This window comes from Hibiscus syriacus, unplaced genomic scaffold (assembly GCF_006381635.1).
Source record: "Hibiscus syriacus cultivar Baekdansim isolate YM2019G1 unplaced genomic scaffold, ASM638163v2 tig00110721_pilon, whole genome shotgun sequence".
Taxonomy (NCBI): domain Eukaryota; kingdom Viridiplantae; phylum Streptophyta; class Magnoliopsida; order Malvales; family Malvaceae; genus Hibiscus; species Hibiscus syriacus.
This window is the reverse complement of record NW_024062839.1, coordinates 125,366-137,444: the sequence shown is the minus strand read 5'-3', so window position 1 is coordinate 137,444 and position 12,079 is coordinate 125,366. Positions and strand designations below refer to the sequence as shown.

At 33.0% G+C, this 12,079-nt stretch overlaps 1 protein-coding gene across 1 annotated transcript; it reads right to left on the bottom strand.

Annotated features, from left to right (window-relative positions):
• Positions 1-5,498: 5,498 nt before the first annotated feature.
• On the bottom strand, positions 5,499-7,220 carry LOC120139037 (U-box domain-containing protein 9-like). Its single transcript, XM_039154385.1, has 3 exons — positions 6,812-7,220; positions 5,601-6,723; positions 5,499-5,539 (listed from the first exon to the last, which is right to left on the bottom strand). The coding sequence occupies exons 1-2, from the start codon at positions 7,112-7,114 to the stop codon at positions 5,632-5,634; spliced, it is 1,395 nt and encodes a 464-aa protein (XP_039010316.1). The 5' UTR covers positions 7,115-7,220; the 3' UTR covers positions 5,499-5,539; positions 5,601-5,631.
• Between the last annotated feature and the right edge of the window lie 4,859 nt (positions 7,221-12,079).

Sequence of the window (12,079 nt, the reverse complement as noted above, 5' to 3'; positions counted from 1 at the left end):
TGCAATCCATAGTTTCGAGTATATCTGAGATATCTCAATACCATTATAATTGCTTTCCAGTGTTTCTCCCCTGGATTGCTTGTAAATCTACTTAAACTGCTTACAGTGAAAGCAATATCAGGTCTAGTGCAACTCATAAGGTACATTAGACTGCCTATGATTCTTGCATATTCCACTTGATTAACACTCTCACCTTTATTTTTAGATAGATATTGACTTGTATCTATCGGAGTTTTGGCTACACCATAATCATCCTTGCCAAAATTTTCAAGAATCTTGTCTACATGGTGTGACTGAGTCAATATGAGACCTTCAGATGACCTTTTGATTTGGATACCCAAAATCATGTAAGCAAGTCCCATATTTTTCATATCAAATTTTGAATTCAACATATTTTTGGTACGTTTGATCATTTCATTGTTACTTAAAACGATGAGTATGTCGTCAACATATAGGTATAGGATTACATATCCATCAACAGTGATTTTGAGATACACACATTTGTCACACTCGTTTATTTTAACTCCATTTGATATCATAACACTATCAAACTTTTCATGCCATTGCTTTGTGCTTGCTTAAGTCCATATAATGACTTTACCAACTTACATACTTTCTTTTCTTATCCTGGAGCTACATAACCCTCAGGTTGTTCCATGTAAATTTCCTCATCAAGGTCTTCATTAAGAAAAGCGATCTTAATATCCATTTGATGTACTTCTAGATTCCGTAAAGTGGCAATTACAAGTATCATTCTTATAAAGTTATTCTTGATACGGGTGAATATGTATCAAAGTAATCAAGAAATTCCTTTTGTCGGTACCCTTTAATAACCAATTTGGCCTTGTACTTATCAATTGTTCCATCTACTTTCATTTCTCGTTTGAAAATCCATTTAGAATTTAATGGTTTAATTCCATTTGGAAGATCCACTAAATCCCACATATGATTTTGCATGATGGAATCAATTTCACTCTTGATGGAAGTTACAGGTCCAGTCTCTAGCATATAGGTTAAAAAATCCGATCCAAAGGATTTTTCTACCTGTGCCCTTTTACTTCTTCTTGGCTCTATCTCGACTTCAACCTCTTGTTGGAAGTCTTGACTATTTTCATTAATAGTTTCTAAAGTTTGTTTCCTTGAACTTGAGCCAACTTCTCTAATTTTACAAGGAAATATATTTTCAAAGAATGAGGCATTTTTAGATTCTAATATCGTATTCTTGTGAATTTCTGGATTCTTTGATTCATGCACAAGAAATCGATATGCATTGTTGTGGTGAGCATAGACAATGAAAATACAATCCACTATTTTATGACATATTTTCATTTTCTTTGATAAAGGAGTCATTACCTTTGAAAGACACCCCTACACTTTCAAGTAATTGTAGGAAGGTTTCTTGCCTATCCACAACTCATATGGTGTCTTGTATTTTTTCTTGCGGGATACCTTATTTAAAAGATAATTTTCTGATAAGACAGCTTCCCCCCACATGTTCTTTGACAACCCAGAACTTCCTAGTATATCGTTCATCATTTCCTTTAATGTTCGATTTTTCCGCTCTGCTACTCCATTCGATTGAGGAGAGTATGGTGGTGTTACTTCATGAATAATACCATGTTGTGCTCAATATTGACCAAATGGTTCAACATATTCACCACCACGATCACTTCTCACCCTCTTAATCCTTTTGTTAAGTTGGATTTCAACTTCCTGCTTATAGAGAATAAATTTTTCTATAGGTTCATCTTTGCTTTTAAGAAAATATGGCATAGCAATATTTTGTGCTATCATCCATGAAGGTAATAAAATATTTATTCCCTCCTCTAGTTTGAACAAATTTTAAGTCACAAACATCACTGTGTATTAGATCAAGAGGTTTTGTATTTCTTTCAATGGGTTTAAATGAAGACATTGTTAGTTTAGCTTCAAATCATATTTCATATTTATTATTATAATTAATGTGAAATGGGGGAATGTGTTCTAAGTTAATTAATCTACATAAAGTATCATAATTAACATGTCCGAGTCTACCATGCCATAAATTTAATGACTCAATCATATAAATAGAAGAAGAAGAATCATTCTTATTTATATTTTTAGCTTTTACAGAGATAGCATTGAGTTTCCACATATTGTTCAATACATATCTCCTTCCCACAAATATTCCACATTTTTGATAAAACTAACTTCTGGGACTCAAATATCATCCTAAAGCCATGTATACTTAGGAGGGTCCCAGAGACAAGGTTCTTTCGTATGTCAGGCACATACAACACGTTTTGAAGTTTCAACTCTTTGCTAGAAGTCATCTTTAAAATTACAGTGTCTTTCCTCTTGATCTTGGAAGTTGTAGCATTGCCCATATAGAGCTTTTCTCATTTCTCACAAGAAACCAACACTGCAAATGAGTCATTGCCATAACAAATATGGCAAGTGGCACCAGTATCAAGCCACCATTCTCTTGGATTTGAATCAACCAAGTTAACTTCAGAGACCACAACACATAGGTCAAGTTCAAATACTTCCTTGGAAATTTCTGTCACAACATTAGCCTCTTTTGTTCTGGACCTTTTGGAAGCTTACATTCGGATGAAATGTGTCCCGTCTTATTACAATTAAAGCATTTCCCTTGAAATTTTTGCTTCTTAGAAACACCGCCTTTTGGTCCTAGTTTAGACTCGATTTGAGCTTGCTTTCTTTTCTTGAAGTCCTTTTTGACTTCCACCACATTGGCAATATTATGATTGACTTTTTGTTTAGCCTTTTAGCCGCACACCGATTGTCTTCTTTAATCCGAAGTCTCGCAATCAGATCTTCCACTGTCATTTTCTCTCTCTTATGCTTAAGGTAATTCTTAAAGTCATTCAATCAGGTGGAAGTTTTTCAATAATGGGTGACACCTAAAGAATTCACTTATAATCATCCTTCTGCGAGAATACCATGAATGATCAGTTGGAATTCTTGCACCTGATTCACAACAGTTTTAGAATCAACCATTACAAAGTTTAAGAATTTGGCAACTAAGAATTTCTTAGCACTAGCATCTTCAGTTTTGTATTTATGGTCCAATGATTCCCATAGTTCCTTAGCCATTTTCTTTACGCTGTATACTTCATAAAGTGCATCAGATAAACCATTCAAGATGTAGTTACGGAATAGGAAATCAGAGTGCTTCCATGCTTCGGTAATGTTAAATGTGGTTGCAACATCCACTTCATCCTCTCTAATAATAGGAGGATCGTCCTTAAAAAATTTGGCCAGATTCAATATCGTCAAATAAAACAACATTTTTTGTTGCCATGTTTTGAAATTCTCTCCATTGAATTTTGCAGGCTTTTCATTATGACTCATGGTCATAGGTAACGTTTGGCTCGCAGCCTGAGTCTGTGTAGCGACAATTGCATTAGACTGTGAATTGGATGAAGTATCAGACATTTTTCTGTAATCGGAATCAAAACTGAAATAATAAATATAATATGAAACGAAATATATATTAACCTAAATATATTACCACAATAATCTTTTTGAGTTTAGATTGAACTACAACACAAGGAATATGTCTTAAGATTGTTGCAAAATATTGAAAAATAGTGTTGTAGTATTATAATCTAAAAATTTCGTTTCAATAATAAAGTTTAAAAAAATGTGAAATTAGAATAGAACATGTAATCGGATGAAACTGAATAAATAGAAGAAGAGTTCTGTTGAGGCCTGAACAAACAATTTCCTTAAGATAGATTGATCCTCTCCTCGGTGCTTTGAGTAACGTTGGACGTCGGTCTCCCAAAATACAACAACAAACGTTCACAACAGTAAACACAATCGAACACAATCTTAGCCTTTATATGGGGAGAGGAATTTGTATTGAAAGGTTTAAGTCCTTTAAATGAAATGACTTAACCATTTGATTAAAAATTATAACCATTTGATTAAAAATTATAACCTTTTGATCAAAAGGTTAACATGAAAAGACATGAATTTTGGGTGAAATGAAATAACTATTTTTCATGAAAAGACTTAATTTATTTTTCATGAAAATACTTAATTTAATTTTCATGAATAATCATGATCAATTCATTCATATTTTTTCCAACAGATAAAGAAAGCAGTCCAAGAGTATTTAGATAAATATGGTTGGGCAGATTAATAATAACAACTGAGGGTTTCGAACGCCCTAGACATGCAACGACATGTTTGGTATAGTTATTTTTTTGTGTAGGCTCAGTGTGTAATGCCATGCCAGCAAACAGCTCATGCTGATTGAGGAAGTCTTGTGATCCTTTGAAATTGTACGGTTATTCTAATAACTATCAACGGTTAGAAGTCTATCAAAACTAGTTCATGAAAACAAACTTATTTTACGTTGCTTTCTTTGTTTGGATTAACGTAAGGCTGCATGTTTGAATCTCAGCATGTTATTGGTTATGTTCGAAATGATACATTTATAATATGTTTTCATGTTCATATGATAAAGATACGGATTTTCTAACCATGTTGTAAGTAATCTTTAGTATAAGCAACATGACTAGTTTCCAACAAAAGTGTTGCATAGAGTTATAAATAGTGATTTATTATTTTTCATATATATATTGTCGGTGACAAAGTGACATAGGTAGGCTGAGTTTTTAATTATTAGAATGGGCAAAGCTGGTCAAAAAGTAAAGGATTTAGCAATTATGTCGGTGTCTGCGTCGATTTCGGGGTTAGAACTTAAAAGCCATCTTCCACCGTAATTCACTCCTTTTCTTGTTTATTGACATTTTTCTATATTTTTTTCATACATGAAAGAATACATATGCATAAGAATTGATATATATATATATATATATTATTCAGATATATGTGAAGAACTTGTTTAGAATTAAATTTGAAAATTAATATTAACGAAGACTATATTTTTATTGATGTGATGTAGATTCAATTTTTTCAAAGGAAAAGCAAAACAAAGTGTTAAATGCGTATCTTATAAAGTAAAAGACTAAGTCAATGGGTTGTTTTAAATAATATGATGATGTTTTTGTCTGTTCCGAAATTTGGTGATATCGGTATCTCCTTTTTGGATTTCTAATGAAGAAAATGTATTCTAATTTTCTCTAATCAATTCAAATGATTTAGTCTAAATGAATAAACACAGCATAATTCCCGCATTAAAAGAAGAATTTTGCAAAATTTTAAAAGGAAATTAATATTTATAAAATGAGTGTTAACTTTTTTTATGAAATTAATATTAAGAGTGTTTGACTCAGACATTCGTATCACTTGGAAAAAAGTGTACGCAGGGAATCGTGTCCACCATCACACCTGGAGTTTCAGTCCTACAGTTCATTCAACTGCCTGAAATTGGGTAAAAACAAAACAAAGAATCAAGTTAAAGAGGAAACAAAATACATAGAATCTGAAGCATGATTGAAATTCGAACAATAATAAGAAAGATCTCAAATGCATTCAAAAGTAACCGGGGCCAAACAAAAGAGATTCCATTTCTGTTTGGTTCTCTTTCAACTCGAGAATCAAAATTCTGATGAAGGGAAAGAATTTACAAAAAATGGGTTATAAATAATAAGCTGCAGTGTTCCCTGGGAAGTTGGAAATGAAATTTACAGATTATGATGCATCGGTTCCACTCTGCTATGCGGTATGTGTAATATTAACAGCCTTTCTCAATCTGTCAAGTATTCCATTAGCCTTTCTCTTGGCTCTACAAGTTCCATCTTGAGCTAGCTTAGATATTGTTCCATGCCTACTCTCCTCTTCCCTTAATGCCTTCCATTTGGTTCGATCATTAACACATACGGCGTGGAGGATCGCGATGCAGTTTTCGTTGTTCCTTTCGCAAGTGCTTTCCCGGACGATGCGAAGCAAGCAAGGAACAGCCCCGAACTCCACCATTTCATCGACTGCCCTTTGATGTGTCGAAAGCATTGCAAGGATGGCCAATAACTCGTTCACAAGCACACCATCCATGATCTTTTTCAGAATTACCCTGACAGCACCATCCCTCACTGCTCTTGCCTTGTTCTCATGGAGAATGCATAGGTTAAATATAGCAGAAGCAACATCTTTCAGCGCTAATTGATGCCCCTCGTCGAGAAGCTCAATCAGAGGCTTTAAAGCACCTGACTTGCCGATGAGTTCCTTGTTGGATTCAAGAGCAGATAAGGTGAAAAGGGCAGCAGCTGCATTGCTCCTTGTTTCAATAGTTCCATATCTCAGAGCTTCCATAAGAAGAGGGATGACCATCGGCGTTTCGGCAACGAGCTTCTTGTTTCCGTCATGAATTGAAAGGTTCAACAATGTCGTTATCACATCTTCCTGGACATCAGTGTGAAGAACGCCGCTTTGAGATTTGGCTCCCGAGAGCGGGGCGAGCAGTCGAGGAATGGCGTCGACGGATTCCCCGAAAAGGACACGGAACGAAGGGATGTTCTTCGTCAACAACCGCAGCTCCTTCGCCGCTTCCTTCTGTTGAGGAAGCGCAGCGGCGGACAACTTATCTAGGAAAGAAAAGAAACGGTGACGCTCTGCTTCCGTTACACCCTCTTTAACGCCATGCTGAACCGGGATTTGCAATTCAATTCCTTGATCGTCGCACCACTGCGATATCATTTCATTGATGAGGAGATTGGGAGTTAAAACGGTGTGCGAAAGAACTTGTTGGGTCCGAGGGCAAGTCCGATTACCCTCTTTCAGCCATTTCTGGATAAAGGGTCTATCATATGTCTGGAAATCAACAAACTGAACCATATCAAAGAGTGAACATTATGGAGTATTATTTGTCTAAAACAGGGAATAAAAAATTTCAATATACCTGGCCCGAAGCTAAAATAACGGGATCTCTCATAAGCTTTTTAGAAAGAGGACATATAAACTCTTGGGGACAGGACAGCGGTTCATGTAATTTCAAGGACGACGTCATGGTGGACGCCGTCGAACGTTTGCTGAACTTAACCGCTCTCAAAGCAGAAAGAACATCTCTGGCTTGATCGATGGAGTGGAGGTTGTAATCCTCATCGTCGACGATGGTCTTAACCAGCCTCTGGAGTTCTTTCTTCAACTCCGCCGCCCTAGCTCTGGCCGTTGGATCGGAACTCAATACACCGGTTTTAGCCATTCGATTGGTTCCGACGTTACCACCACCACTCAAAAAGATAAAAACACGAGTATATAAAGATGAAAGGCGTTAGTTAATTATTATGGGAAGAGAAAGAATGGGAGAATAAGAACACTGTGTTTCATTCGCTCCTCTTATGGCTTTCTGTCCGAGGGTTCAATGGAATATGTTTTTATAGCAATATTATCCGGTGCGGTGCCATACCTAATTTTGTATTAAAATAAACAAGCCAGTTACTGTCAACTTTGAACACATACATGCACCATGTGGGTATATAGGTTTCAAGTACAAATATTGAGTTCCTCCAACCCTAGATTACGCGTTCCATATTATATAAAAAAAATCAATCAAAACATTTTATTTTTTACATTAGATGTTTTAAATAAATTAGGGAAATCGAACCCAACAAAAACACAAACACCTTCTTTCTTTCTTTTTTTAAATAGAGAAATCATTTTTTTAAATAAGCTTGATTATTTAATTTATTAATAGTGAAAGTATCTTTTAATAAGTGATTTTAATCTACTACTATGTGTTCAGATAGAATAGAGTAGTAAAATCTATATTTAATATTTTTTTTGTTCCACATATATTCGAGTCTATAGCAACACAATAGCAATAATTAATTCGAGTCTATGGGGTTCATAACGAATGGGGTCAGGTAGGGTCAAAAATCACGAAATCCACGGCCCTATAAGGGTGGCGGTGGCCTTCCTTCTTTTGTTAAAGAAACAAATCTAATCTCGTGATGATAAATTATGAGATCCCTTGACCATTTGAATAAAAAAATAATAAGTTGATCTAGTAAGATGATAAATTAAGGATTGTGAATTGAATAAATTGAATTGAGAGAATTATTTTTATCTTTATAGTATTCGATTATGATTAATCGATTAATAGATCATATATTAATATTTAAAAAAAAATAACAAAAAAAAAATAGTCGGCAGGCAGCGTAGTGGGTTCGGGGGCAGACAAAAGGAAATGAAATTAGGGGAGCCCCTCCCAAAAGATGATCATTTGTCGCCATTCACCTTTCTCCCTTGCTCATCATTCATTATTGTATTTGTGGTTCCTTTTCCTTCTAAAATTTAATTGTTTTTGTTAAATTACTCATTGAATCACTCAATGTTTACTTTATTCGCTTTTTGATCCTTTAACTCTGAAACTTCAGATTTTACCGCACAACTTTTGAGTTTTTTTTCCCACCACTCAACTGTTATCTGTGTGAAAGCAATAACACATTGCACTTTAGGTAGTTTTATTTATGAAATTGACCTAATGTTTACCCTTTTTGTTTCTTATGATTGATATTCTTTTTTATTATCTTTTGACATATGTGAACCATCATTTGCTTCATAAATGATACCTAAATGTTATCAGTTTTCCATTCTTTCTTTTTTCGGCTTTATTTTTCTCAAAAATTAGAACAATATATAATAAAAACTTCAACATTGTCTTATCTCAATTTGCAATCTGTATTGTTTGATAATTACGGAATTCAAATATATTATTTTCCCCTCCTCCTCAATCTCTTCATGGTTTCGAATTTAAAAAGAAATACTCAAATGTCAATAAAACAAATAGAGACCAAGAAGATGGATTTTAATGGAAAGTTTTAAGGGCTTTTTACATAGATGTATTAAAAAAGTTAAGACAGTTAAATAGATGGGTAATAAAAGATAAAAAAAACAAAATTTCTTAGAATTGGATGACTAAAACAAGAACAAAGACAAAATTTGCCCTAAAGTTTTGAGGGATTTGGAAGTGAGTGCATTGTGGGTCCTCCTCCTTATGTCCTGTCTCAGCCAATAAGGGTGGTCTTCTAGAATTGGGGGGCTGCTGTTGTTTCCACGTGTTGTTAGAAGGATGCTTCCAACTACATTTTCTCCAGATTCCTCAACTTCAAATTTCCTGTGAATCATACAATTTATTTTTAATTATTTAATACAAGCCGTATAGATTTTTTTTAAGCATGTCATTAACTCCAAAATTCTTTGGACTTTGGTCATTAATAATTTAAATATTCCATTGAACTTTTTTCGAATTTTTTTTTGTTATTATTAAGCTTTAGTTTATTTCAATAAGCCATTATAACACTACAAATTTGATCTGGCATGGGGAAACAAAGATGGTTTAAGACACACATCATTCTAAAGGTAGGTTAAATGATGTTAATACCCTTATTCTTTTTTCTTTCTCTTTTTTTTTGGTAACAAGGAAACCACTAGGGAGCTAGTGGATTAGCCAATATCAAAGTATGCACGATCCAGGTCGAACAACCTCTCAACAACAGCTGGAGGTTCCTGAAAAATCCAAAGACCCTATTAGCCATCTTTTCCAACGTGAGCAAGGGTATCAACAAGTGTGTTGGCTGATTGATCGATGTGGTTGAAGCTAACTCTCCATTGTTGGTTCAGACATCTTCTGATTCGTCGAATGGTGGCGTTATCGTTAACCCGTTCGACAGAGTTGAATATTCTTATTCTTTTAGCATTATCTTCTTTCCAGAAACACATATACGTGATTAATTTGGGTACATCATACCGTGTCATTCTAAGATTTAAAATTGTAATGTACGAGGGTTTTTGCAAGTAAAATATTGGGTTAACTGTAAAGATGATCACTTATGTTTGTGTTTTGTCTATTTTTTGTCACTGATTTCAAAAAACATAAGATATGATCACTTTCGTTTTTATTTAATTAAGATATTATCACTTTTGTTTTTATTTAATTAAGATATTATCACTTTCGTTTTTATTTAATTAAGATGTGGTCACCCCGAGTTAACTGCGGTTAATAACAGTTAAATATTTTGATATGATCACACATTTGGTTCCTGTTATTTACACATTCTCTCAATTTAGTCATACTTTTAAATCTATTATGTTAGTTTGTTAACTATAAGACTTATTCAACTGATGTATATGATAAAGTAAGTCTAATTATATTGTTTATCAACTATCATTTTATCACACTCTTATATCTTTGGTCACTCTAGACACTTATAAATTTGTTTTATTATTGTTTATCAATTTAATTTTGTCAACATATTTATAAAACCACAAAACTTTAACACTTATCTCTTTCTTTCTTAGAGCGGTAAAAACTTCGTCGGATTTAATGGTTTTGGACATGGTCAACCAAAAAATTAAATAGTAAGAAACATGCTTTCAATAAGAAAAATGATATATTATGAAACTAGTCAGACCATTATCGACAGAAATTTGAGCATTAGAAGATTAAAATTCTGACTTGAATTTCATTGATTTTGAATGAATTTTGAGAAAAACAAAATTATTGAGAAGAAAATGGGGGATAAAAGGTAAACATTGTTGTACCATCTATTCACGTACGTTGGTAGATGATAATTGAAAGGATATAAGATCTTTTACAAAAAAATCACATCATAAAATGCGTTAAAATATTAACGATTTGATGACTAAAAATGAATTAGAAAACTTTAGTAAATTAATTTTAACTTTTTTATAGCTCAATGATCAAAACAAAAATATGGTCAAAGTTTAATATTTAAGAATGTATTTTACCCTTTAAAAAACACCAATCACAAAATTAAGCATAATAAAGGGACTAAAATGAGAATTCAACCTTTAAAATTTACATCAAATTAGGACAAAATTGAGAAAATATGTAAACAATAGGGACCACATATGTGATTATATTAAAATATTTAACTGCTATTAACGATAGTTAACTTGGGGTGACCACATCTTAATTAAATAAAAACAAAAGTCACCATATCTTAATTAAATAAAAAAAGTGAATATCTTATGTTTTTTTAAATCAATGACTAAAAGTGGGCAAAACACAAACATAAGTGATCATCTATGTAATTAACCCTAAAATATTTTTTTCAATTAAAAAGGAATAATGGCATTAAATCCCCTCTATTTTACGAAATATCTTAATATCATACCTCTACTTTCTAAATGTTTGATATATAAGTTTTTTTAATAGTTTGGGTGATTACAATGTTTAGTATTTCCTTAATCAATTGATAACAGACACACACTCTACAAACGCAATTGCTCGAACCCAAGACCTCTAAGGAGAATAATATTCCCTTTTACTACTAAGGTTAATTCATGGATTAAAGTGTCGAATATATTTATGTATTTTAATTCGTCTGTCAATGTAATATATGGATTTAACAATACAAATTTTGATTGTCATATAATTAGGTCTATTCATGGACGGTTAACCGTATCGTTTATCCTTAATAGTAGGTTAACTGTTATAATAGTTATGAGATTTTTATGATCGTAAATAACCATTAAAAAACAATTAATTACTAACAGTTAATCATTATTAACGGTTCGATTACATGTTAACCTGCGTACTTATTACAATAACTTTTTCAAAGACAACACAACATTAACGTTTTAAAGTTTCATAATTCATACTATAAAGTTATATTACAAAATATATCATCATTGATAATACTTCAACTTCACCGCATAATATTTAGTAATAATTCAATACACCATCAAAAGTTTTAAAGATAAATCTTTAATAAATATAAGGATAAAGTATATAACTAGTTCCTGAACTTTTAGGGTACTTTTATTTTGGTCACCCAACTTTTGAAACTTACAATATAGTCATCGAATTTTTAATTCATTTTCAGGAAGGTCCTGTCGTTACCCCTCATTAGTTTTTGCTGACATGACACTTAACTCCTTAACTTCTTCCCTTCTTTTTCTTTTTTTTCCCCTTCAATGGCAGTAATTTACAGTCTCACTATCTTCAACAAAACCATCTAAAGCCCCCTCGTTGAAATCACTAAGAACCCTAAATCCCCCCATTTCTAAATTCTTCAACTTTGCTTCAGTTGTTCTTTTGATTGATTCGAGAAATAGGTCTAAGAAAAAACCGGTTCTTAGTGAAATTGGGTGACAAAAATTCGGTTGATAAATGGTTATATGAACCTTGCTAGATTTTGAC

Excerpts from the sequence above, each read along its gene's own strand:
- LOC120139037 (XM_039154385.1), bottom strand. The coding sequence starts at position 7,114 with ATGGCTAAAACCGGTGTATTGAGTTCCGATCCAACGGCCAGAGCTAGG. Across the intron at positions 6,724-6,811 it reads TTATTTTAGCTTCGGGCCAG|ACATATGATAGACCCTTTAT; the intron begins GTATATTGAAAT and ends GTTGATTTCCAG.